The 22,800-nt window shown below is 46.9% G+C and overlaps 1 protein-coding gene across 2 annotated transcripts in view; it reads right to left on the bottom strand.

The window, feature by feature from the left end:
• Window positions 1-738: 738 nt before the first annotated feature.
• EML3 (EMAP like 3) overlaps window positions 739-22,800 on the bottom strand; it is a 33,648-nt gene continuing 11,586 nt past the window's right edge. The window contains exons 3-24 of one of the 2 annotated variants that reach the window (XM_063317019.1): window positions 22,242-22,323; window positions 20,393-20,974; window positions 19,532-19,639; window positions 19,170-19,198; window positions 18,964-18,999; window positions 17,649-17,772; window positions 17,357-17,506; window positions 15,538-15,607; window positions 14,543-14,653; window positions 13,879-13,974; window positions 13,134-13,268; window positions 11,495-11,633; window positions 9,419-9,570; window positions 8,328-8,453; window positions 8,116-8,247; window positions 7,627-7,694; window positions 7,288-7,376; window positions 5,148-5,245; window positions 4,524-4,611; window positions 3,416-3,514; window positions 2,163-2,293; window positions 739-1,363 (exon numbers count right to left, since the gene is read on the bottom strand). In XM_063317019.1, coding sequence (XP_063173089.1) covers window positions 1,172-1,363; window positions 2,163-2,293; window positions 3,416-3,514; window positions 4,524-4,611; window positions 5,148-5,245; window positions 7,288-7,376; window positions 7,627-7,694; window positions 8,116-8,247; window positions 8,328-8,453; window positions 9,419-9,570; window positions 11,495-11,633; window positions 13,134-13,268; window positions 13,879-13,974; window positions 14,543-14,653; window positions 15,538-15,607; window positions 17,357-17,506; window positions 17,649-17,772; window positions 18,964-18,999; window positions 19,170-19,198; window positions 19,532-19,639; window positions 20,393-20,974; window positions 22,242-22,323 — 2,837 coding nt within the window. In that variant the 3' untranslated portion in view covers window positions 739-1,171. The remainder of the gene's footprint in view (window positions 1,364-2,162; window positions 2,294-3,415; window positions 3,515-4,523; window positions 4,612-5,147; window positions 5,246-7,287; window positions 7,377-7,626; window positions 7,695-8,115; window positions 8,248-8,327; window positions 8,454-9,418; window positions 9,571-11,494; window positions 11,634-13,133; window positions 13,269-13,878; window positions 13,975-14,542; window positions 14,654-15,537; window positions 15,608-17,356; window positions 17,507-17,648; window positions 17,773-18,963; window positions 19,000-19,169; window positions 19,199-19,531; window positions 19,640-20,392; window positions 20,975-22,241; window positions 22,324-22,800) is intronic. The other variant, XM_063317020.1, reaches the window with a different exon arrangement.

The raw sequence follows: 22,800 nt of genomic DNA, 5'->3' as shown, positions 1-22,800 counted from the left end.
GAAACTTGGTAGGGTAGCCTGATTTTTTTCCCCCCAGTATTAAACACGCAACTGTGTCCACTTCACACAACTCCTCTGGACAACCCTCTTCTTTTCCTTCAATCTTCTGCATTAGTTCCCAATCCAGATTTTCTCTCTGAATAACCTTTCCTGTTTGCTTTACAACCTCTGGACCTGCCACTGGGTTAGGGTTAGGCTAACCTGCCCCCCGCGTGGGGGAGATGGGCGGTGATAAAAATACGGCAAATAAATAAAAAAAACAAAATAAATAAATCTTTCATTCCCTTTTTCATGCTAAAAATTCAGCAGAGGGATATTCTAACCGTGAATCGACATTTTAATTTCATTTGCAGCTAGATGGGGAGGGAAGCACCGGTATGGGGACTGGTTCCGATTAAATATTCCTTATAAGCCTCCTATAATCCACACCGGCGTTTCTCAACTTTGGTGACTTTTAAGTATTTTACAAATACTTTTTACCACCCAGGTTCAGAGCTTTCGAATGGGGAGCAAGGTTTGGCAGAAGACCCAAAACCGGGGTTCAGTTTGGGGATCCTTGCCTTGCAAGTTCCAGAACACCCAGAAAAGGAGAAGAAGGAGGCGGCCCATCGGGATCTGAGATGCAAAAATTTATTTCTCTCTCCTAATATTAAAACGTTCCTTTGTGTCCTCCTATTTACACGTTGGAGCCAGCCGTGGCCACAAGGATTGGGAACACAGAAATAGAGGGGGGTTTTGCTGGACAGGAGTGGGGGGGCGACAGATCCGTCTCCCCACCTTCTCTGGGCTTCCAAAATCCAGGGCCTCAGAGCCGAGTTCTCCCAAACTTTTCCTCTCCACCTGCTGGCTGTGCCAGCAGCCCACCACATGAGAAACAGCAGGATGTGCTTTCCACACACTACGGCTGGGGGCTGAGCTTCCTTCCGCAGGCTTCGTTCTGCATCATCCATCAGACCACGCCTAGCTGTTGCCCCTCAGCTTAAGTTAAGAAAGCAAATGACACGGTTAGCAAAGGAATTCTCCAGTTAAGCAGGGATTGCAGCCATTCCCCAACCCCAGGGGGGGTCCTCCAGTCCCGGGGTGCAGCCCAAACGTAGGAGATCTCTCCAAGCGCCTTTCCGTGAGGGCTTGGTCGCCGTCCTTGAGTTTTCCGTCCCGGTTTTCTGCGGCCTCAGGTGCTGGCCCCGGCTTCGTGCGAGGAAACGCAGGAGAGGGAGCGGCTGACGGGCGGGCTGCCCCCCAGCACCCGCCACTGAAAGATGCTGGTGTCCTTGCCCCCCATGGAAATGAGGTGGCCGTCGTCATGGGTGAAGCAGACGTTGGTGACATGGCTGCCGTGGCCGCCGTAGACGTGGCTTGGGGCCTGTGAAAGATTGAGGGTGGGGGCGGAGCTGTTTTTAAACTGGGGAACGTTTGAGGTCTAAAGGCAGCCTTGGTTTGGTTTAACAAGGGACAATGCCCATTGTGGAAAAGTGCATTGTGTTGGATGTGGAAACCCAGGATCTCCAAAATCCACTCTGCAAAGTGGGATGGTGTAATGGTATGTGGGAATGGCCTTGGGAGACCAGGCAAAGAGCTCCTGCCAAAGGAACCATCAGATAAGAGAGGGCATAGCCTGCAGCTGCATAATGGGTGGGCAAATTGTAGAATTAGCTCATCTGGTTGTGTTTCCTGTCTGGTCTACCTGGGAAGGCTGACATCGATCTTGTAAGTCTGAAAGTCCAATTCTCCTGCCGTCTCTTTTGCCACCTCCCCAGGGGGCTTCCAACAAGCACAGTCAATAGGGGAAGCCAGCTTCCCTTAACGACCATGTGATTTGCTTAACAACCATAGTGATTCGCTGAATGGCCGCGGCAAAAAAATGCTGTAAAATCGGGCGAGGTCACACAATGCCTCACTTAATGACCACATCGCTTAACAGCCAAAGTTCCGGTCCTGATTGTGGTTGTGAGCCGAGGACCCCGTACGGCTGCCCATCTCACATTCATGAGTCAGAGTCGAGTTTGTAAGGACGACAGTCTAGCAATACACCTAACGGTTTGAAGCAGCTTTTTTCAAGGATAAGGGCCGTCAAGCAATGTCTGGGCATTACCTCCCTGCCAGGATCTCTATTAACATTTCCTGGTGAGATTCTCTTTCTTCCATACTGCCCTCCCTCCTACCTTTGGCTTGGCACAAGGATATTGGAAAAGGTGCACTTTGCAGAAATCGTCAGCGACAGCCACCACCCGCTCATTGTGCGAACGGCACAGGGAGTTGATATCGGTGCCGTCTGAGCCGTCAGGCCAAACCCCTGTGATGGGGTAGGGAAGAAAGACGGGAAGAAAAGGAGAGTTTAATTTGATTTAACTGAGTAGATTTGCTATGGCTGCCCATTCCTGTAGATTGTGGGCCACTTACAAAACCCAAACAACTGTCAAAACGAAACAGTTAAAACCCACATAGATGGGCAGCCTGGACTAAAAGAATTAGAACAATAAACGGGGCAAAAATACAACACCAATACACAGCAAACTGAAATGGTCTGTGAGAATCGCCTTGAGCCACAGGAGGGAGAACCACAGCGTAAACCATTGTGTAAAAGCTATCTCAAAAGGAGCGTGGCAAGCATCCCAGAAGGGACTCTCCCTAGTTTTCTGGAGAGTAAAAGTACAGGTAGTCCTCGACGTATGACCACAATTGGGACCGGAATTTCTGTCATAAGTCATTGCAGTCATAAGTCAACTCACCCTGTAACCAGACCCGATTTTACGACCATTTTTACCACGGCCATTAAGCGAATCCAGCTTCCCCAATGGACATTTTTTGCCGGAAAAGGTTGCAAATCACAATCATGTGACCTCAGGCTGCAAATGGTCGTAAATGCAAGCTGGCTGCCAGGTGCCCAAAGTGCAATTACATGACCATGGGGGTGATAGGATGGTCATAAGTGTGAATACAGGCAGCAAAGCACTTTTTCTGAGGCCGTCGTAACTACGAACCGTGGTTAAACAAACAGTCGTAAGTCGAGGACTACCTGTAAAGGAGGGGCAAAGGGCATTCCGACTTGCAAGAGTCTGTATTGTAGCCTTACAGTAAAGATAGTGTTAGTACTCATGGTTTGCGCTTCTTGTCTGGACTACCTCGAAGGGCTGACACAAAGGCATTAACCCCAGACCTGCAAACACAGCCAGGTCTTATGAGCTTTCCAGAACCCCAGGAAAGTGGGTGCTGTCCGGATCTCTGGGGGGATGCTGTTCCAGAGTTTGGGAAGGCACGTGACCGAGAAGAGAAACGAACAAGTGACACAAAATAAATCAAGAGTGAAGATGGCCGGAGATGGGCTGACCCTGGGCTCTGCTGAAAACAAATCGAATAATCCTCCGAAAAAGCAAGCGGAAACAGCCCCTTTCTCCACCAGTGACTCTCAACTCACCAAAAACGTGGAAACCCAGCACACAGGTGTACGACGCCCACTCTCGGTCCCGGTTGTCAAACCGATTCCGTACTAGCTTGCAACCTTTGGCCACCTCCCCTGCAAAAAAAACCATACACCAACAGATGCAAATGCTGGGGAAGAAGCTGGGTGCCTTGCCTGTTCTGTCTTTCTAGCCACAAGCCTGCGAGCCTCAGACTCCAGGCTGGGGCAACCATCCCCTTAAAGGAGGGGTCCCCAAACTATATCAGGGCTTGCACAGGCCAAAACTGGTGGGACACCCCTATTCCTGCTGGGTGTTTTGCTTTGCTTTGCCCCCACCCTCCAGCAGGAACCTGCCAATTCGCAGAATCCTCCCCGCGGGGAAAGTACACAGCAATGACTCGGAGGAAATGGTTTATTTATTTATTGCCCAAGCCTGAACTCAGGGACATTGTGAGTTTTGTTCATGGCATGGGGTGGTGGTGGTGGAATCACGGACATTAATTTAGCATTTTAAGGGGACCACAGTGTTCGAGAATCCTTGCACAGAGGCAGCCTTTCTCAACCTTTTGACCCTGGAGGAACCCTGGAAATATTTTTCAGGCCTCGGGGAACCCCTGCGCATTCAGGCTCAAATAGAGGCCAGAAGTTGCAAAATTATTTTATGTGTTTCCTGTGCGGGCCTGTCTCTATGCATTAACCATATTCTTAAACTGAAAATAAAGAATGAAACTTGCCTCTTTAATGTGAAGCTGCCCGAATTTGAAATAATTTTTAAAATAAATCGTGGTCTCCCGGCGAACCCCTAGGGACCTCTCGTGGAACCTGGGTGCCTGGTTGAGAATCCTTGCACTAAGGTATAAGACTGGTTGGTTGGCTAAAGTGGAATATGTTTGTTTGACCTGCTAAGCCACTTTATAGACTGTCCTAGTCTGCTCTCTGAATTATGGTTAAAGCAGAGCACCTTAAATTTGACCTAAGATTTCATTTTGTTCTACCCACATTGCCTTTTGGTTCAATGTCCAAACTCTGTAACACCTGCTCTCTTTTTACAAACACCCATATTTGTTTTGTCTACGTGCGTGTGAGGGAAATGCCGGCTGCTGCATTTTGAACGTAAACTTACAATACAAGATTTCATAATCCCCAGAATTGGACATGATGAATTTCCCATCTTTGGACCAGTCGAGATGTGTGATGAAACTGGAGTGCCCCTGAAGGGGAATAAAAAAGAGCAAACCATTTATTCTGACTTTATTTAAGAGGTTTATTAGCCGATCCTTTCAGAGCGGCAAGACGACGAACGGTAAGAGAGCAGAATCATGCCGAAGGACAAAAACGCAAGAATTAAGAACATTTTTCCAAATATTTACAGTAGTCTACTGAACTGTAATTCTCCTTTAGGGCTTTCAGAACCGTAATTCTTTCAGGACCGTAATTCTCCTTCAGGGCTCGGCTGCAAACGGAGCACGCTTTACATTTTTGCCTTACGTCCATTGAAAAGTTTATTTTTCACCTGGCGTTTTTTATTGCTTTTTCCCCCCCTATTGTTTTTGTACAAATGTTTGCGTTTTTTACGCTGCCAGAGTTATTTGATGAAAATGAGCGGCCGTATTAATGTACAGAATAAAGAGACAAACAAACTTCCGGGAACAAATTCCTCTTGATATATTTGTTTCGCTCGTCCGCCGCCCAAACTAACCAACTCCTGCTGGCTTGCCCTGTCTACGTTCCCTGCCCTTCTGCTCACCGTGCAGCGGCCAAACCGGGTGTATTTATGCTCTTTCTCTTCCACACTATATATATAGATGAAGTTGTCATGGGAACCAATGGCCAGAAACTCACCATCTAGCAAAAAAAGAAAGGAAGAGGAAAAAAAACAAGTTTAAAGCAGGCAGGAGAGGAGGAACAAGCTATCCATCAGTAGAGGGATTATTATTTATCAATTGATCTATTTGTCTATTTATTATTATTTGTTTGTTGTTTATTCGTCCAGTCGCTTCCGACTCTTCGTGACTTCGTGGCCCAGCCCACGCCAGAGCTTCCTGTCGGTCGTCAACACCCCCAGCTCCCCCAGGGACAAGTCCGTCACCTCCAGAATGTCATCCATCCACCTTGCCCTTGGTCGGCCCCTCTTCCTTTTGCCTTCCACTCTCCCCAGCATCAGCATCTTCTCCAGGGTGTCCTGTCTTCTCATTATGTGGCCAAAGTACTTCAGTTTTGCCTTTAATACCATTCCCTCAAGTGAGCAGTCTGGCTTTATTTCCTGGAGGATGGACTGGTTTGATCTTCTGGCAGTCCAAGGCACTCTCAGGATTTTCCTCCAACACCACAGTTCCAAAGCATCGATCTTCCTTCGCTCAGCCTTCCTTACGGTCCAGCTCTCGCAGCCATATGTTACTACGGGGAACACCATTGCTTTAACTATGCGGACCTTTGTTGTCAGTGCGATGTCTCCGCTCTTGACTATTTTATTGAGATTTGTCACTGCTCTTCTCCCAAGGATTAAGCGTCTTCTGATTTCCTGGCTGCAGTCAGCATCTGCAGTAATCTTCGCACCTAGAAATACAAAGTCTTTCACTGCTTCTACGTTTTCTCCCTCTATTTGCCAGTTATCAATCAAGCTGGTTGCCACAATCTTGGTTTTTTTCAGGTTTAGCTGCAAGCCAGCTTTTGCACTTTCTTCTTTCACCTTCATCATAAGGCTCCTCAGTTCCTCTTCGCTTTCAGCCATCAAAGTGGTATCATCTGAGATATATTATTATTTATTATTTATTTATTATTATAAATATAAATAAACATAAGTATAAATACATATAAATAAATACATATTAATATTATAAATAATGTAATTATTTATTCTGGTTGGTTGCACAGCCAGATGTTTAGACTGGATTAGGCATTTTGCCCACCTATCGAGTCCTTCCCAAGCCCTGGGATAGGCAGATGTTGTGGTTTAATAGTATTAAAGGTATCGTCGCAGGATGTCAGCTGTTCCAAGTAAAGCTGCCTTTTGCAATTGACTGATGGTGATTTTGTGAATGAGTCTATTATTATTATTATTATTATTATTAATTCGTCCTCCTATCGTTGTTGTTATTCTGAAGCATTCCACCCTGTACTTTACCCCAAAGCTGAAAAAGCTTCTTAGAACTAAGGGAACAAGATCATTTCAGGCCTTTCAGACCCAAAAAGGCAGGCCAAAAAAGGGAAAAAGGAAGGCATTTTGTGATGTTGCCATCATTTGCAACACCAGAAGAAAACAGGTAGATAGCCAGCTTACACTTACGGAAGACCCCAGGATCTGATCTGGATCCCTGGTTCTCTGCTTTCCCTTCACCGACCAGGAAACAAACATGGGAATCCAATAGAAGAGAATATTTGTAGCTCAGGGTTGAGCTGTGGAGTTCTTGGTGTTCTCTGAGGTTGGTTATTTTATTTATTTATTTTTATTTTATTTTTTTCACATTTTATCACCGCCCATTTCCCCCAAAAGGAGACGTCTTCCTGCAGATGTTCCATTACCAGGCTAGCTAACGTCATCAGCGCATGGGGGAGTAAAGTGTGCTGGCTGTTTAAATAAAGTAGCTTGCCCTAACCCAGTCTTGGTTCAGAGGTGGTTTCTAAGCTCCAGATAAGCAGGAAACAACACCAGATTAACAATTGGAGAAGAAACAATTGCTCAAGGAATTAGCAAGGAAAGACCTTAACCCCAGCCAAGACTGGCAGGGCAAGCTATTCTAATTAAATAAACAGACAACTTCACTCCCTCACGCACTGATGGTGTTGCCTAGCCTGGTAACGAAACGTCTGCAGGAAAACCACCAAGCTCGGAGAACACCAAGAACTCAACAAACATGACAAGATAAAAAATAAACAGAAAGTCTAACCTGGGGAATAACGTACTACGGAGAGCTGTTCGTTTCCATCGGTGTAGCCGGACAATACCTGTCGGGTCTCCGTGTCCAGCACCAGCCATCTGGGGGAGACAGAAAGGGTCTTTTATAGCTTTGATCTTTCCAAGCCATTTTTTTTCCCAAGCGAAAGGTCCATTCCGCCCCGCCGCCACCAACACGCCCTGCAGGGTGGGACGAAGGAGCTAAGTTTTTGTCTGTCGCCTTTCTGCTTTCCGATAAGCTGTTCCCAAACAGAAATGGTGACTCTCCTTTGCGACCTGCCCTGCTGAGCCCCACAGCTGATGGCCAGTGACGGGGAGGGGAGGTAGTTACCGTCCAGTGTTGAGCCCCACTGTCACCACGTTCCCACTGGGGTGGAAATCAGCACAGAGTCCTGTTTCCTGGGGGGTGGAAAGAGAGAGCGATGCGGGTAAGCTGGTTCATTGTGAAAAAGATAGGATGTCCAGCTATTATCGATTCTTGCTATTGTAAGTGCTATTTCTCAAGCGTGAATCTCAGAGTTGTCTTTAGCGAGATTTGTTGACAGGAGAGAAATAAGGTTTTGAGAATTGCAGCAGCAAAACTCACATTAATTTAGAACCAACCTATCGCCATGTACATTATGGGGGAGACTTGATTCTCCTTCTAACAGCCTTCCTAGGATCCAGCGATGAGGCAGGTCTCTTCACTTATAATGGGGCATTTTATCAATCAGGGAATCAATTCTTCCACCCTACGGCAGATGCAGGGCTCCATAAAATGGGATAGTATCTATAGCTGTATAAGATGTGGATGGGTCTTTCTCCCCGCCAGGTACGGTACCTCTAGTGTGATGCTCCAAGCCATCATATGCTCCCCACCATCCCACATGCAGAGTTGTTTGTCGTAGCCACAAGTGACGAAAAGGTCTCGCGACGGATGAGTCCCCAATCCCCAGAGTTCATCTGTGTGGCCCTGCAAAGGAAGAGAACTGAGTTGCAGCCAGAGAAGGTGGGAGACCTGTAGAATGTCTGAGGTTTGGCATCCCTGCTCACCTGGATGATGGGTCTGAAGCCCTCTGTCAAAGTGCCGCGTAGGAGGGCATTGCGTGTGGTCCCTACCAAAAGCTCCCCGCTCTCGCCCTCTGCGATGGTGCGCACAGCACCAAATTGTTCTGGTATCTGAGCCGAAGTGAAAACAATCAGATGAACAAAAAAAAAAAACGCAGATGCTTACAAACAAGCGTGCAGACGCTTTATTTATAATGCATGCCCCCCTCCAAAAAATCAGAACCCAGCCCAACCCCAATTAAAATGAATAATCATTAATTTCTAAGCCGTCCCATCTGCACTGGTACTTTCAAATTCGGCAGAGAAGCCCACCACACTCAATTTTTGCACAATTGTGAAAGTTACACTCTGCCAGGGGCTCGGAGGCACTCTTTGCCCTTAGATATTGCTTGGGATGTCCTGGAGCTCAGACCTGCCGCCTATAGAAGGCATAGGGAGTGGCCTTGAGGAGGAAGAACGGCTACAAGTCTTCAGTCAGATAAGAGGGGACTGAGCCCAGGCCAAGAAAGTAACTTGAGAAAACGTCTCAGACTTGGCCCTCCTTAGTTCACATGAAAATAAAGGGAGGGAGAAGGGAAGCACGTTCAGACTTACAAGACTCGGTTACTATAGCTTTTCAATCAAAGTAGTCCTGACTACAGGGCATTGGTTTCCAGTCTGATCTACCTTGAAGGGCTGACACCACCCGAAATCTATGTAACGTGATGTGAGAACAACCTTGAGGAACAGGAAGAAGAGCCATGACCAAGGGAACAGTCAGGTAAGAGAAACCTGAGTCCAGAGCAGGAATGTAATTTGAGAAAGCGTCTCAGACTTGACCCTCCCTCGTTCCCTTGAAGGTAAAGGCAGGGAGGGGGGAGGCGCTTTCAGACTTGCCAAGACTCTGTGACTGCAACCTTATGGCAAAAGTAGTATCAACATTGATAACTTTGGATTCCTGGGCTGGACTACCTCCAAGGGCTGACAATCCCTGTTTGAGATTTAACCTCAGGATCTAGTCCTCATTAGCGAGGGACAAAATTACAGCAAGTAACTTGCGCTGAAGTGCCCCTCCTGAAGCCCGTTTTTCCCCTTACCTCCACCTCCTGGAGGACAGCAAGGAGGGGACTCCATTGAACCAGACGCCGGTCCTTGCCGCCCCCACTCAACACAGAACCGTCACGGCACAGGCAGAGACAAAAGATGCTTCCTTCATGGGCATGGGTTTGCTTGCTGATCTGATAGGTCTCTGTGGGAGGAAGAGACAGCCTGACCCACGTACAGCCAAAGCTTATCAGTTGTAGTTTTCCCCCAGATTCTGTTTTTAAAGCAATGGACTCCAGCATGTTACCTCCATTATCGGGGGGGGGAAAAAAACATCTGTAGAACATATACAGGCAGTCCTCAACTTATGACCATTCATTTAATGACCATTCGAAATTATGATGGCACTGAAAAAAGTAACTTATGACCAATCCTTGCACTTACAACCATCACAGTGTCCCCGCGGTCACATGATCAAAATTTGGGTGCTTGGCAACCAGTATGTATTTATGATGGTTGCAGTGTCCTGGGGTCACGTGATCACCATTTGCAACCTGCCCAGGTGGCTCCTGACAAGCAAAGTCAATGGGGGAAGCCAGATTTGCTTAATGATCACATGATTCGTTTAATGACCATGGTGATTTGCTTAACGACTGCAGCAAAAAGGTCATAAAATTGGGTGTGACTCACTTAACAACCACATCACTTAGTGGTGGAAGTTCCAGTCCCAATTGTGGTCAAAAGTCAAGGACTACCTGTAAAGTATCCTCCAGATTAAGATGCATGAAAAGCTTGGAAAATTATTATGATAAACAGAACAACTTCCCCAAATTTGTCCATGTGGTTTGAAATCCTCTTCCTTCCCCTTTTATCCAAATGCTGTATGTTAATCTGTGAATTTTAACAGAGATCCAACTAAGGCTGCTCTCCATTTGCAACCCCTTTATCTTTTCCAGCTAAGGAACTTTGACCTAACAGGTGTGCTCACACCTTAAAAACAAGCCAGGATTTAACCATGTTTTACTAAACAAGCCCAAATGGCTTGGTGTGCATGTAACACTAAGCCATAATGGATGTGTGCACACACTGAAACATGGCTAGGTGGCTTGCGTTAATCTTGGTGTAAGGTGTGAATTCACCAAAAGCGGTGCTATGAGTCCTACTATTTAGAAATACCATTAGTCCTACTTCAAAGTAGACCTATAGAATTTAATAGAACATCAGTCAGGGTAGTGTGGTGTAGTGGTTAAGGTGTTGGACTGGGAGCTGGGGAGCCCCAAGTCTGGTCCCCCTTCAGCCAGAGAAGCTCACGGCATTTGGATAAAAGGGGAAGGAAGAGGATTTCAAACCACATGGACAAATTTGGGGAAGTTGTTCTGTTTATAATAGTAATTGTCCAAGCTTTTCATGCATCTTAATTTGGAGGATACTTTACAGGTAGTCCTCGACTTCTGACCACAATTGGGACTGGAACTTCCACCACTAAGTGATGCGGTTGTTAAGTGAGTCACACCCGATTTTACGACCTTTTTGCCGCAGTCGTTAAGCAAATCACCATGGTCATTAAGCGAATCATGACTTAAAGGTAGTCATTCTTTCTTAGCTCAGCTTCCCCAACAGGGTTATGGCCCTGAGTTCAAATCTCCTCCTCAAAATGTCCCATTAATAGACATAGTAACTCTCACAGCAGTCTCAACCAAAATGCAACTTATAGTTTTTGTTTCTGTTGTCTTCTTTTGTGCTATTTCTTCTTTCTTTTAAACTTTTGAGTATTTTACTTATTTGCACTCAGCGTATAAAAGCAAAAGAAACGTAAAACAGCCAATGGAAAGCTTCTCGTTTCCCCGCATAGAGACTTCCCTCCTTGCTTGACCACAGGCAAGTTGTTAGAAAGAAAATCGGAAAGCCTCTTTCCTAATGTACTTTGGGATCTATTGGTCCTAGATGGGAAGTGGTTCAGTCAGAGTTCCTGCAACTCCATCCCATTCACCTCAACAAATCTTGTTAAAGAAGACTCTGTGAAAATCTTGCTCGGAAAATAATTACGTTCAGTTTCTGTCAACGAGCCTGACAAGGGACGACTGACAATCCAACACCCATCTTCCCTCTGTCTCTTCCCTTCTGCATACCTTTAGCCCCCTTGCCCAAAGTGCGGATATCGGCAGCGACTCTCGCCCAAGTAAGGATGTTGCCTTCCGAATCGCCAGTGAGAACATCCCCGTTGGTGTCGAACACAAAGCACTGAATAAACTTGGGTTTCTTGTATTTCTAGAAACAGAAATGAAGGGGAAGGGTTTCTACCACAAAGGGTGAGTGGAATGGACCGCTTGCAAACACACCAAACTTGCAGAAATGGGGTGGGTTAAACCGCTGAGCTGCTGAGCTTGCCGATTGGAAGGTCGGCGGTTTGAATCCGCATGACGGGGTGAGCTCCCGTTGCTAGTCCCAGCTCCTGCCAACCTAGCAGTTCGAAAACATGCAAATGTGAGTAGATGAATAGGTACCGCTTCGGTGGGCAGGTAACGGCGTTCCGTTTAGTCATGCCGGTCACATGACCACAGAGGAAGTGTCTACAGACAAACGCCGGCTCTTCGGCTTTGAAATGGAGATGAGCACCGCCCCCTAGAGTCGGACATGACTGGACTTAATGTCAAGGGAAACCTTTACCTTACCCCCTCAGCCTGGGCATGCCAAACTTGCTAAAACTGCTTTTACTAAAGCTACACAGAAAGTCTGAATAAAATGAAAGCCTTTCATTTTTCCGAAAGGGGTGGGCAACCGGCAGCCCTCAGCCTAACAGTGAAAACCCACCGGGAAACGGATTTACCCCTCACCTAATGGCCAGCTGGGGAGAGAGAAAGAGGCAATAGGGAGGACCAACAGAGAAAACATGGAAAAGACAGAGCAAGAGGGTGGGAGGGATGATGCATGACCCTGCCTATCTTGGGTGGAAGCCCCACCTACTTTTTGCTTGGCCCCACCCACCACTGGCACGTGGCCCCCAACCAATGCTTTTCAAAGGAAGTTAGCCCTTGACAGAAAGTTGCCTGTCCCTGATTTAGTTAATCCAAGTCTGGCTGTTGGATCTGAAAATGGGTTAGGCTTAACTTGGGTTGAAATGACCAAGCCTCTTAAAATGCAGCCAAGCATATGCTTGATGTACTGTACAAGCAGCCACTAACTCTTATGATCAGGTCTGGTTAACCCTGGAGAAAGAGGGGGTACCTCTGTGCAGGGGCAGAGTGTCTTTTGTCGCAAGGAAATCTCTTATTTTCATGGGCAGGGGGAGGATACAGGGAGTCCTCAACTTACGACCATTCGTTTAGCGACTGTTCAAAGTTACGACGGCATTGGAAAAGGTGACTTGCGATCATTCCTTGCAGTTACGACCATCTCAGTGTCCCTGCGGTGATGTGATCAAAATTCAGGTGCTTGCCAGCCAGCTCACACTTAGATGGTTGCAGCACGCCGGGGTCATGTAATCACCATTTCTGACCTTCCCAGCCGGTTTCTGACAACCAAGGTCAATGGGGGAAGCTGGATTTGCTTACCTACTGCCGTAATTTGCTTAACAACCATGGCAAAAAAAGTTGTAAAATCGGGCGTGACTCACTTAACAACCGCCCTGCTTAGCAACGGAAGTTCCAGTCCCAATTGCAGTCGTAAGTCGAGAACTACCTGTAACATTGGATCCCATTGCCCCTGTTTACAATATTTCAGCTGTGCCTCTCTGCTTCTGCTAATCCTTCCAAGGTCAGAATCCTTTACCCCAAAGATTCCCTGCTTTTTGGTTAAGCTGTTTCCAATCCAGGTCCAGAAATAGACATGTGATTTTCCAGCGGTGATTATGTTGCTGCTGTCTTGGGGATTAAACTCCACCATCAGGACAGATTCGTTGGTGCTCTGGGTGGGGAAGGGAAGAGTGAAAAAATATCAGGGTGACAGGAACCATCCAGATTCATTCATGATTGTGCAACTGAGCCTGTACGATCAAAACCCCAATTCATGTGAGCAGCCGACTAGGCAGGTCCTGTTGGCCTCTCAGGGTAAACCAGATAGCAACCACAACCAGATGAGCTAATTCCACTTTATTGTAAAGCTACATAGACAGAATCTGGCAAGTCTGAAAGTACAAATCTCCTGTCTCTTTTACAGCCCGAGAAACTAGGGAGGGTCCCTTCTGAGCCTCTTTCTCCGCCCATTATGCAGCTGCGGGCTAAGCTCTCTCTTATTTGATCATTCCCTTGGCAGAGTCCCTTCACCCCGTCTCCCAAGGTCTTTCCCACATACCATCACAGGTCCTTCTTAAGGAAACACCATTCCTTTCCACCTTCCCTTGACAGGTTTCCATTTTTTCCCATTCAGCCTTTTGCAACCCAAGGAGGTGACTCAATCCTCTTTTTTTCTGATCCTCTACTTGACCCAGCTTCTGTGCTTTCATCCCCGACGCTCCTTCCACTTTTAAAAAAATCTGGCTCCCTGGATCCCATCTCTCACTCTTTCCACCACTCACCTTGATTTCAGCTTGTTTGATGCCACGGACACAATCCCACACGGAGAGCATGTGTTCATTGGATTCATCGATTACGCACAGGTAGGCCCCTTTGTCCTGGTGGGTGGAAAAGAATGGCAGGTCAGGGTGTAATGGCGTGTGGGAAAGACCTTGGGAGACGGGGCGAAGAGACGCTGCCAATGGTCCGATAAGAGAGGGCATAGCCTGGAGCTGCATAACGGGTGGAGAAAGAGGCTCAGAAGGGACCCTCCCTGGTTTCTCAGGAGATAGCAGATTTGTACTTTCAAACTTGCAAGATTCTGTCAGTGTAGCCTTACAAAAAAGTAGAATTAGCTCATCTGCATTAGCCTGGGAAGGCAGACACAGGGGCAACTGAAATCCCTAATCGGCAAGGGTCAAGCCTGCAAGTGGGAATATTTTGGGCTGAACCCCTGCAACGTAAGAAGAAGGAAGACAAGACCTCCCAGTTACTGTGTTCACAGATCCCTTTTGGGAACACCAAAGTGGGAGAGACACAGTTAAATACAGAAAATGAAATTAGCTTCCTCAAGCCAACGCTGAAAGTTAGACTGAGTTCTTCTGCAAATGGCATCAAAGAAGAATAGGTTTATTCTTCTCCTGCCCCCCCGCCCACCCCTTTAAGCAGGGGAACGTTAACACTTACCGCCCTGGAGAAGGCAAGGGAACCCACGCCTCTCTCAAAGCTGCCCAGGCCAATTTGCTGCAAGGTCAGAAGCGTGATGGAGTCCCAAATGTGAACGAACGGCTGCAGCGGCTGCAGGAGAGACCCCCCCGCCCCCAAAGTCAGCATTTTTAAGCCTGAAAGCTGAAAGAGTAGAAAAAGATCCTGTACGTCGAAAGCACAATTCACATGTGGTGTGCTTCGAACTCAGAGGACCCCAAACTCAGTTGTTCTGAATTTCCCAATTCCCAAGCCTTCTTTGTTATTTCCATCTCAGTGCAATGCTTAGTTTGCACCCTGCTCTTAGAAGAAAAAAGGCATTCTTGTACTTTTGCTGCAAGACCGAAGCCCAGAGTGATTTGCGGAGGGGTCGTTCGTACCGCCTGTAGTTAAACCAATGAAAGATTTTCTTGCTGTCCGGAAGCAAGCTGACTCTGGTTTCGGCAGACAGGGAAATTCTGGAACCTTATTCTTAAGGTTCGCAGCACCAGGTTATGTTTCTGAACAAAAGAGTTGAAATCAAGCATACAAAAAGAGGACGGAGGAATCAAGGTGCCGGAGAACGATCCCAAATCTGTGGGTGTAAAGGTATGTGGGAATGACCTTGGGAGACGGGAGGGAGAGCTGCAGATGGGACAATTAGCGCGTAAAAGAGATCTTGGCCCACAGAAGGAGGGAAGGCGTGGGAAGCATTTCAGAAGGACCGCCTCTAGTTTTCCAGAGCGAAAAAGGAAAGGAGGGGAGAAATCCTTTCAGTCTTACAAGATTCTATTAATGTAACCAAACAATAAAGACAGAGCTTACAGGTAGTCCTCATTTAGTGACCACAATGGGGAACGGCAACTCGGTCGTTAAGCGAAGCGGTTGCCACGTGAAACCGTGACTGTACTTATGATCTTCCTTCAGCTTTCCTTTGCTTTACAGGCCTGCAAAGGTTGTAAATACGAGGATTGGTCGTAAAGTTACTTTTTGATCACCTTGCCGTCCTTGTCCACGCCAGCCATCTGCCCCGAGGCCACACGGACTCCGTCAGGATGCACTGCAACACTGCAAGAAAGGTGAAAAGGTTGAACCGGGGGAGCCCCTGTACACCCTTTCAAAGCATCTGGTTCTATCTTGGTCCTCCACACCAAATAGGCCGCACCGGTGAACTGACAAGGTTCAAAAGTTTCTGGCATCTTGTTCTTGCCTGTCCCTGTCCTGCACACGGGCTAAGTGGACCAGTGGAATATGAATCCATGGATCGCCAAAAGGACTGCAAAAGGGAATTAATCTTGGAGTGGGAGGAATACAGGTGGTCCTCGACTTACGACCACAATAGACTGGAAAATTCATTGTTAAGCAGCATGGTCGTTAAGTGAGGCATCACGAGACTGCCGCCGATTTTACATCTTTTGCAGCAGTCGCCAAGTGAATCACTGCAGCCGTTAAGTGAATCACCTAGTTCTTAAGTGAATCACGCAGCTCCCCACTGATTTTGCTTGTTGGAAGCTGGCCAGGAAGGTTGCAAATGGTGACCTCAGGATGCTGCAACCCTCATGAATGCGTAACAGTTGCCAAGTGCCTGAATTTTGATCATCTGTTTGCGGGGACACTGCGACAGTTTTGAGTGTAAGGACCAATTGTAAATCCCTTTTTTCAGCAACTTTGCAACTTCAAACGGTTGCTAAGCGGATGGTCGTAAGTCGAGGGCTACCTGCAAAGAAATGTTTCTTGAGGTCTGACTCTGCTCAGTAACTCCAAATGCTGGCTTCTTAATGGGAGGGATGGAGAAGCTGGAAGGAGGAACAAGGCTTTCGAATATCTTGCCCTGGAGTTGAGACGGGTTTCCTTACTCTCCGACCTCCGGAAGAAATTGAAGACCTGGTTCTGCCGGCTTGCTTGGGAGGCGGAGAGCGACAGCGCCGCCTGGGGGTGGCTGGCGCCGTAGCACCTCTTAGTGATTGTGTTCCATCTCCACTTGGATTTTACATTTGTTTTATTTATATTCTAATGGTAATTTAGGTGGTTTAGGTTTTTAGTGCCATTTTATTGTAAACCGCCCCGAGTCCCCCACTGGGGGAGCTGGGCGGTGATATAAATTGAATTAATTAATTAATTGTCCAATAAATACATAAATGGGTTTGCTGCAATCTTTATTTTTATTTTATTTTATTTTATTTTACTTATCTGATTTGTCCCCACCCATCTCCTCCCGTCGGGGGACTCTGGGCGGTTTACAACGATCGATTAAAAACAACCATAAAATACACAGTATAAAAATACGATAATAAATAATATAAATAAAGGTAAAAATAATCTTAAAAGGACTTCTTCACGTTGGAGCATTTTGGCCTTCGTCCCACCTGTTCCCTGTGCCATCAGACAATACTGGCGTGTGCCAAGATGCTTCCTACGTCATTTTTTTCCCCTTCATTTTAATATAAGGGGGAGGAGTAGCTGTACTTAGTGATTTTTATTACTGTATGTGTTGTTAAAGGGGAGTGATTTATAGAAATAATCTGGTGCTTTGGATTAATACAGAGTAAGAGATTGATTATGGACATTTCGGTATATCCTTGCTGTTAAAAGTCGGAAGCCAGATCTTTCTGTAAATTTAATTTTTTTTCCTTCTCTTGTGTTTCTGCACTTTTTAAGTTTTTTGGGGGTAGTTTTTTGTTTTTATTGTCGCTTTCATCCTTTCTTTGAAACGTAATGAAATTTACTACACGCCAGAGGCTTCCGACGTCAGACAGAGTTGGGACCCACGATCGGGGCTGCTCCCACAAAGGAAGCCGGCAGATTCCACCCACTCACCAGCGCACGCAGTCGGTGTGGCGAAGGTAGTGGCGCTGCGTGCGCCGCTGGACGTGGTAGAGCACCACCACGCAGGCAATGAAGTAGACGAACTCCCCCGAAGTTAAGATGTAAAGGTTTGAGCGACAGTCACGCCCACGGTAACCGTAGCTGGAGGGCCGTCAAGGAGATGGGCGGTGATAGAAATGTGAATAATAAATAAAATAATAAATTAAAAAAAGGGGGCGACTGTTTTCGGACCGGTTGGGGAAATGGGAAGGAAGTCCGATGTCTCTGCTCCTTCTAAGGATACACCCAGTCCAGCTGCAGCTTCTCGGCTGGGAGCTCCATGCGCAGGTCCTCATAGTTGGGAAAGTCGGAAGGGATGTACATGGTGATGGGGCGTCCACGCAGAAACATCTTAGTGGAAAGTCCTTCTGAAGGGGTGGAGGATGGAAAGGACAGGAAAAAGAGCAGAGCTTTGTTGCAGGAAGTTTCAAAAGGCAAGGTTCACCTTGCTTCGGGGAAGGACAAAGGTTGTCCGCATTTGTCCTCCACAACCCGAAAGGAGAGACAGGGTGTTCCTGTTCTCCAAAAGAATGGTGGTTTGTTTTGTTTTGTTTTTCCTTCAGACTCTGCTTAACTAAAGCAGTTGCCCTTTCCCCAGATGACAGGACTGCACTTCAACTTGCAAAAAGTAAGTGCAAAAAAAACAAAACCTAAATCCCTGCATGTAGAAAGGTAGCACGTGAGTTAGGAGACAAAGTTTATTTTTCCTCTCTGAAGTGCTAGCTTTCTATGTGTGAAAAGGTCTATTCTTTTGGGGGGTTGGCTTCCCCCCCTTTCAAGATCCTTCTTTCTCCTTGAAATCTAAGAAACTTCCTGTCCCTTGTTAGTGAGACAGGCTAGCTAGAACCCAAAGAGGCAAAGAGAACCAGTGGTTGTCAATAGCCACAGTTCGGATGCTTTTAAGCCTGGCAATGGGGTGTGGGGGGGGGACAGGAAAAGATTTCCAACTCTCTGATAGCCAAGGCCAGGCCAAGCTTTCTATCAGCCTTAAAGTTTCAAGAAAGATAGCCAAGGAAAACCTACTCACTCAGCATCTGTGGCTGTCAGCCTAAGCAGGTAGACCAGACAGGAAACACAGCCATATAAGCTTATTCTACTTTATTGTAAAGCTACATTGACAGAATCTTGCAAATCTGAAATTAAATCTCTCCCCCTATCTCCTTTACAGACCAAGAAACTAGGAGGGTCCCTTCTGAGCCTCTTTCTCCAGCCATTATGCAGCTGAGGGCTCAGCCACCTCTTATCTGACCATTCCCGAGGCAGCATCTCTTCGCCCCGTCTCCCAAGGCCTTTCCCACTTCCCATTACAGTGGCCCAAGGCTACTGCTTCACTTCATCTAATGTTAGAGCCAGCCTGGGCTCACAGTTTCTCATAAACTCCACTTGGCAAAGAATGCCATCCATGGGCAGCCCTTCGGAGAGTTGTGCAATCCACAAACCAGATCCCTCAAACCACATGATAAGACCCTGGGAATACTTGCCATCCATCTCCCACCCACTCACCCCAATTAAACCCCACTCCCTGAATTAGCCAGTAACTCCTTTTCCAAGATCCTCACCCAGGTTGTAATTCAAACGCCGAGAGCTTGATGGCCCTGCGGGGAAGAACAGAAACGGACAGTTTGGCATGTCCTCGGAGAAAGGAGGAAATTTGCCACCGTTGTGCCCCAGCCTCAGAGGTAGCACCAGTGGCCCTCACGCTGGTCCTCCAGAGTAATACACTGGAAAGATGCCCCTTCTCTTGAAATCACAGCCTGCAGCTCACCTGGACTTAGAGTGGGATCCTTCGATCGGCTGCAAGGTAAAACCAGAGCGTTAGGAAGGTCACATCTCATCTGGATTTATTAGCTAGATTTCTCTCCTGCTTTTCCTCCCTGGTCTAGATATTGCATTGCTTCACCTCCAACACAACATCCCTGTGGGGTAGGCTGAGCTAAGAGAGAATGACTGGCCCTGAGTCCCCCAGGGAATCTCCGTGGCTGAGAAGGGACGTGAACCCAGGACTCCCCACTCCCCACTCTGGTTGCTGGGCCAAGAGGGAGGGACCAGCCCGAAATCCACCAGATCTCCCTTCAGCAGCAGCAGCAGGACGGGGGCAAATGCATTATATACAAGAGGTTTTCTTACTTCTCAAGGCTGCTGGACCGGTTAAAGAGATTTGCAGAGGAGGCAGCCTTCTTCTGGAGGTGCTGCTTGGTCCTGGAGAGCTTGTCTGAGGAGCTGTTCCTTCGCAACCTGGAAAGGAAAGGAACGCGACATAATGCAGAAGGAAAAGGAAAAAGAAATATAATCGAAAGGAAAGATTCTGTGCAGGGGAGAAGAAAAATGAAATATAACGGACAGGAAGGGACTCAGATTTAATGCAAAGGAAGAAGGAAAAAATATAATCGAAAGGAAAGATTTTATGCACGGAAGGAGGAAAAAGAAATATTATAGAAAGGAAAGTTTTTATGCAAGGAAGAAGGAAAAACAATCATAATAGAAAGGAAAGATTTCATGCAGGGGAGAAGGAAAAAGCATCAGAATAGAAAGGAGAGGACTCAGATTTTATGCAAAGGAAGGAGGAAAAAGAAATATAAGAGAAAGGAAAGGAATCAGATTTAATGCTGGGGAAAATGGAAAAAGGAAAAAGGAGAGCCAGTTTGGTCTAGTGGTTAAGGCACCAGGAGAGAAACCAGGAGACTTTCTGGAGGGTAAAAAGAAAGGAGGGGAGAAATACTTCCAGTCTTGCAAGGTTTTCTTAATGAAACCTTACGGTAAAGGTAGAGCTAGGACTCCTGGGTGTAGTTCTTGTCTGGACTACCTAGCAGGGCTGACAACGCCAGGACAGTAAATGAGTCTCCAAAGCCGCTCCCTCGACCTCCCTGGATTGCCCACCCCCTTATGCAACCACTGCAGGAATCCAGAAAAAGGACCCACTCTGGCAAAATCAGTTCTCCTTTCCGTTCCTCCCGCTGAAGACATCTCCCCCTACGTTTAGCAACTCACAGCTCCTTCTTGCTGGCCATCAGATTCTGAACGGTGGGGACTGGGGAGGCTGGGGTGCTGCTGTTGCTGCTCCCCTCCAGCAGAGGCTCCGGGGAGGCCGTTCCTGGCCCTGGAGGAGGACCCCCAGGCTGGGAGTGCCCTGGGCTTGGGGATTTGTCCCTGCTGGCATCTGGTGAAGGTTCTACTACATCTTCAGCTTCCTGGAGCCAAGTGCTAGGTGGATGGTGGTTAGAGTGGTGGACCTCAGGGTCCTCCTGGACCGTCTGTAGCTCCGAAGCCACATTTTCTCTCTCAGCGTGCTGCCCAATGGAGTTCTTGGCCAGTCTGAAGGGGCCACCACCAACAAGACCTTCAGCACAGTCCATCTCCCCAACATTTGAAGAGTCCTGACCAGATCTTCCCCTTGCAGCTGAGGTCTCCCCCGCCTGAAGAAGACCTCCATTGCTAAGAGATTGTCCTGTGTTCACCCCCAGTACTGTAAGTTCCTCTGTTTGGGTCCCAACGCTGATCCTTGACCCCTGGATCTTCTCCGCTTCGAGCGCCGGTTCCTTGTGGCTTCCTAATTTCCGGGCAACAGCCGAACTGCAAACAGAAAGGATTACAAGAATGAATGGGGGTTCTTCTGCTCACTTGTGTCCTTGATTTCTGCCCTGCAAACCCCTGAAGATTAACCAAGCTGAAAACCACCCACAAAATTCTTCAGAAAGGGGAACGGTTCTTTCTAGATGGAGCAAAAATGGAGCCGTTGCAGAGGAATAACCAATAACTTAGCGACTGTCTTTTCTTCAAGAAACTGGGCGACAAGGAATGGCATTTTCTCCGTGCTTCCAAAAGTTATATTTACTCATGGGCGACAATGCCAGTCCCACAGTTACAATTATATTATGGGAAATGGGGTGCAGAGCAAACTCCCCGAGACTGTATCTCCAGAGCAGCGTTTCTTCAACTTTTTGTTCCCACTTTTAAAAATCGTGGAGGACCCCAAAAGAGCTTTCATTATTTATAGGTATTTATCAATATTTACTGTACTGAAAAATTAAAATCGATGCATTCATGGAATATTTATTTATGGAATCGTGTAAAGATAACAATATTAAACCCACTAGTTGTTAACATCAATTAAAAAACCCTATTTTTTAACAAATAAAAAATAAGAAGGAGAAGAGTGTCATTGTTTTAAGTTTTTGCAAATATCTTCCATACATGGCAAATAATTTTGATTTTGAGGACCCCTGAGATGGTCTTGGGAGACTCCCAGGGATCCTCGGACCACAATTTAAGAAACATTGCTCTAGAGTGCCAGAGATCTTATTTATTGTTATTTTTTTTCCCCCTTCCCTGGAGCTCACAGCACTGAAGATGATTCTCCCACATCACTTTCCCCCAAACAACACCCCTGAGAGGTGGGCCAAATTGTGATAACCTCCTTGGGAAATATAACACAGCCCCAATCTAGTCATCTAGAGCAGTGTTTCTCAACCTTGGCAATTTTAAGATGTCTGGACTTCAACTCCCAGAATTCCCCAGCCAGCATGCTGGCTGGGGAATTCTGGGAGTTGAAGTCCGCCTATCTTACGGTCACCAAGATTGAGAAACATGGCCTAGAGATTTGGGATCCTGCTGGCCAAGACTGAGAGAAGTTCTCAACTTTTCCAAAGTTTCAGACTAGCCAAGGATGCAATAAATGAATTATGTGTCATGTCAGTGAAGCACCTACTCCTTGGAATATGAAACCCATGAAGGATATTTAGAGCGCCCTAATTTGGGAGGTAACTATATAAAATTCCCAGCAAGACCACCTCTGTAAGGGCTGGGTTATTTTTCCTTCTCGAGGAATGTGGGGAAATACCTGGAATCTCTGGAGAGAACAGGAGGCAGGATCCACTGGGCATCATTGCCTTTGGGAAGCCGAGCAGCCTCTTTAGCATCTGCTGCAGAGGAACACGGGTCTAGATCTAGTTACAGATATAAGTAAATATAGATATTGTAGATATATACAATAGATACAGACATACGTAGAGATATAGTAAATACAGCTATAGATATAGACTATTTTATTAGCTACTGGAGATGGCCTGTGATTCTCAGGGTACCCCACTGTCCTCCAAGCACCTTGCTGCGGCATTATCGCAGCATTAGCACGCAAGACTGATGTCGGCCCTTCAAGGTAGACCAGACTAGGAAACCAATGGCATGTGGGCCAGGACTACTTTTATTGTAAGGCTATAGTGGCAGAATCTTGGATGTCTGAAGGCGCTTCCTCCTTGTCTCCCATATGAACTAGGGAGGGGCTCGTCTGAGACGTTTACTCACATCGCTTTCTTGGGCCGGGCTCAGTCCCCCCTTATCTAACCATTCCCCTCCTAGTGGCTTTTCCTTCCGTCCTTCAAAGCCATTCGCTCTGCCCT

This window comes from Candoia aspera, chromosome 17 (assembly GCF_035149785.1).
Source record: "Candoia aspera isolate rCanAsp1 chromosome 17, rCanAsp1.hap2, whole genome shotgun sequence".
NCBI classification, from domain to species: domain Eukaryota; kingdom Metazoa; phylum Chordata; class Lepidosauria; order Squamata; family Boidae; genus Candoia; species Candoia aspera.
The sequence above is the reverse complement of the archived record's forward strand: the minus strand, read 5'-3'. Positions and strand labels throughout refer to the sequence as shown.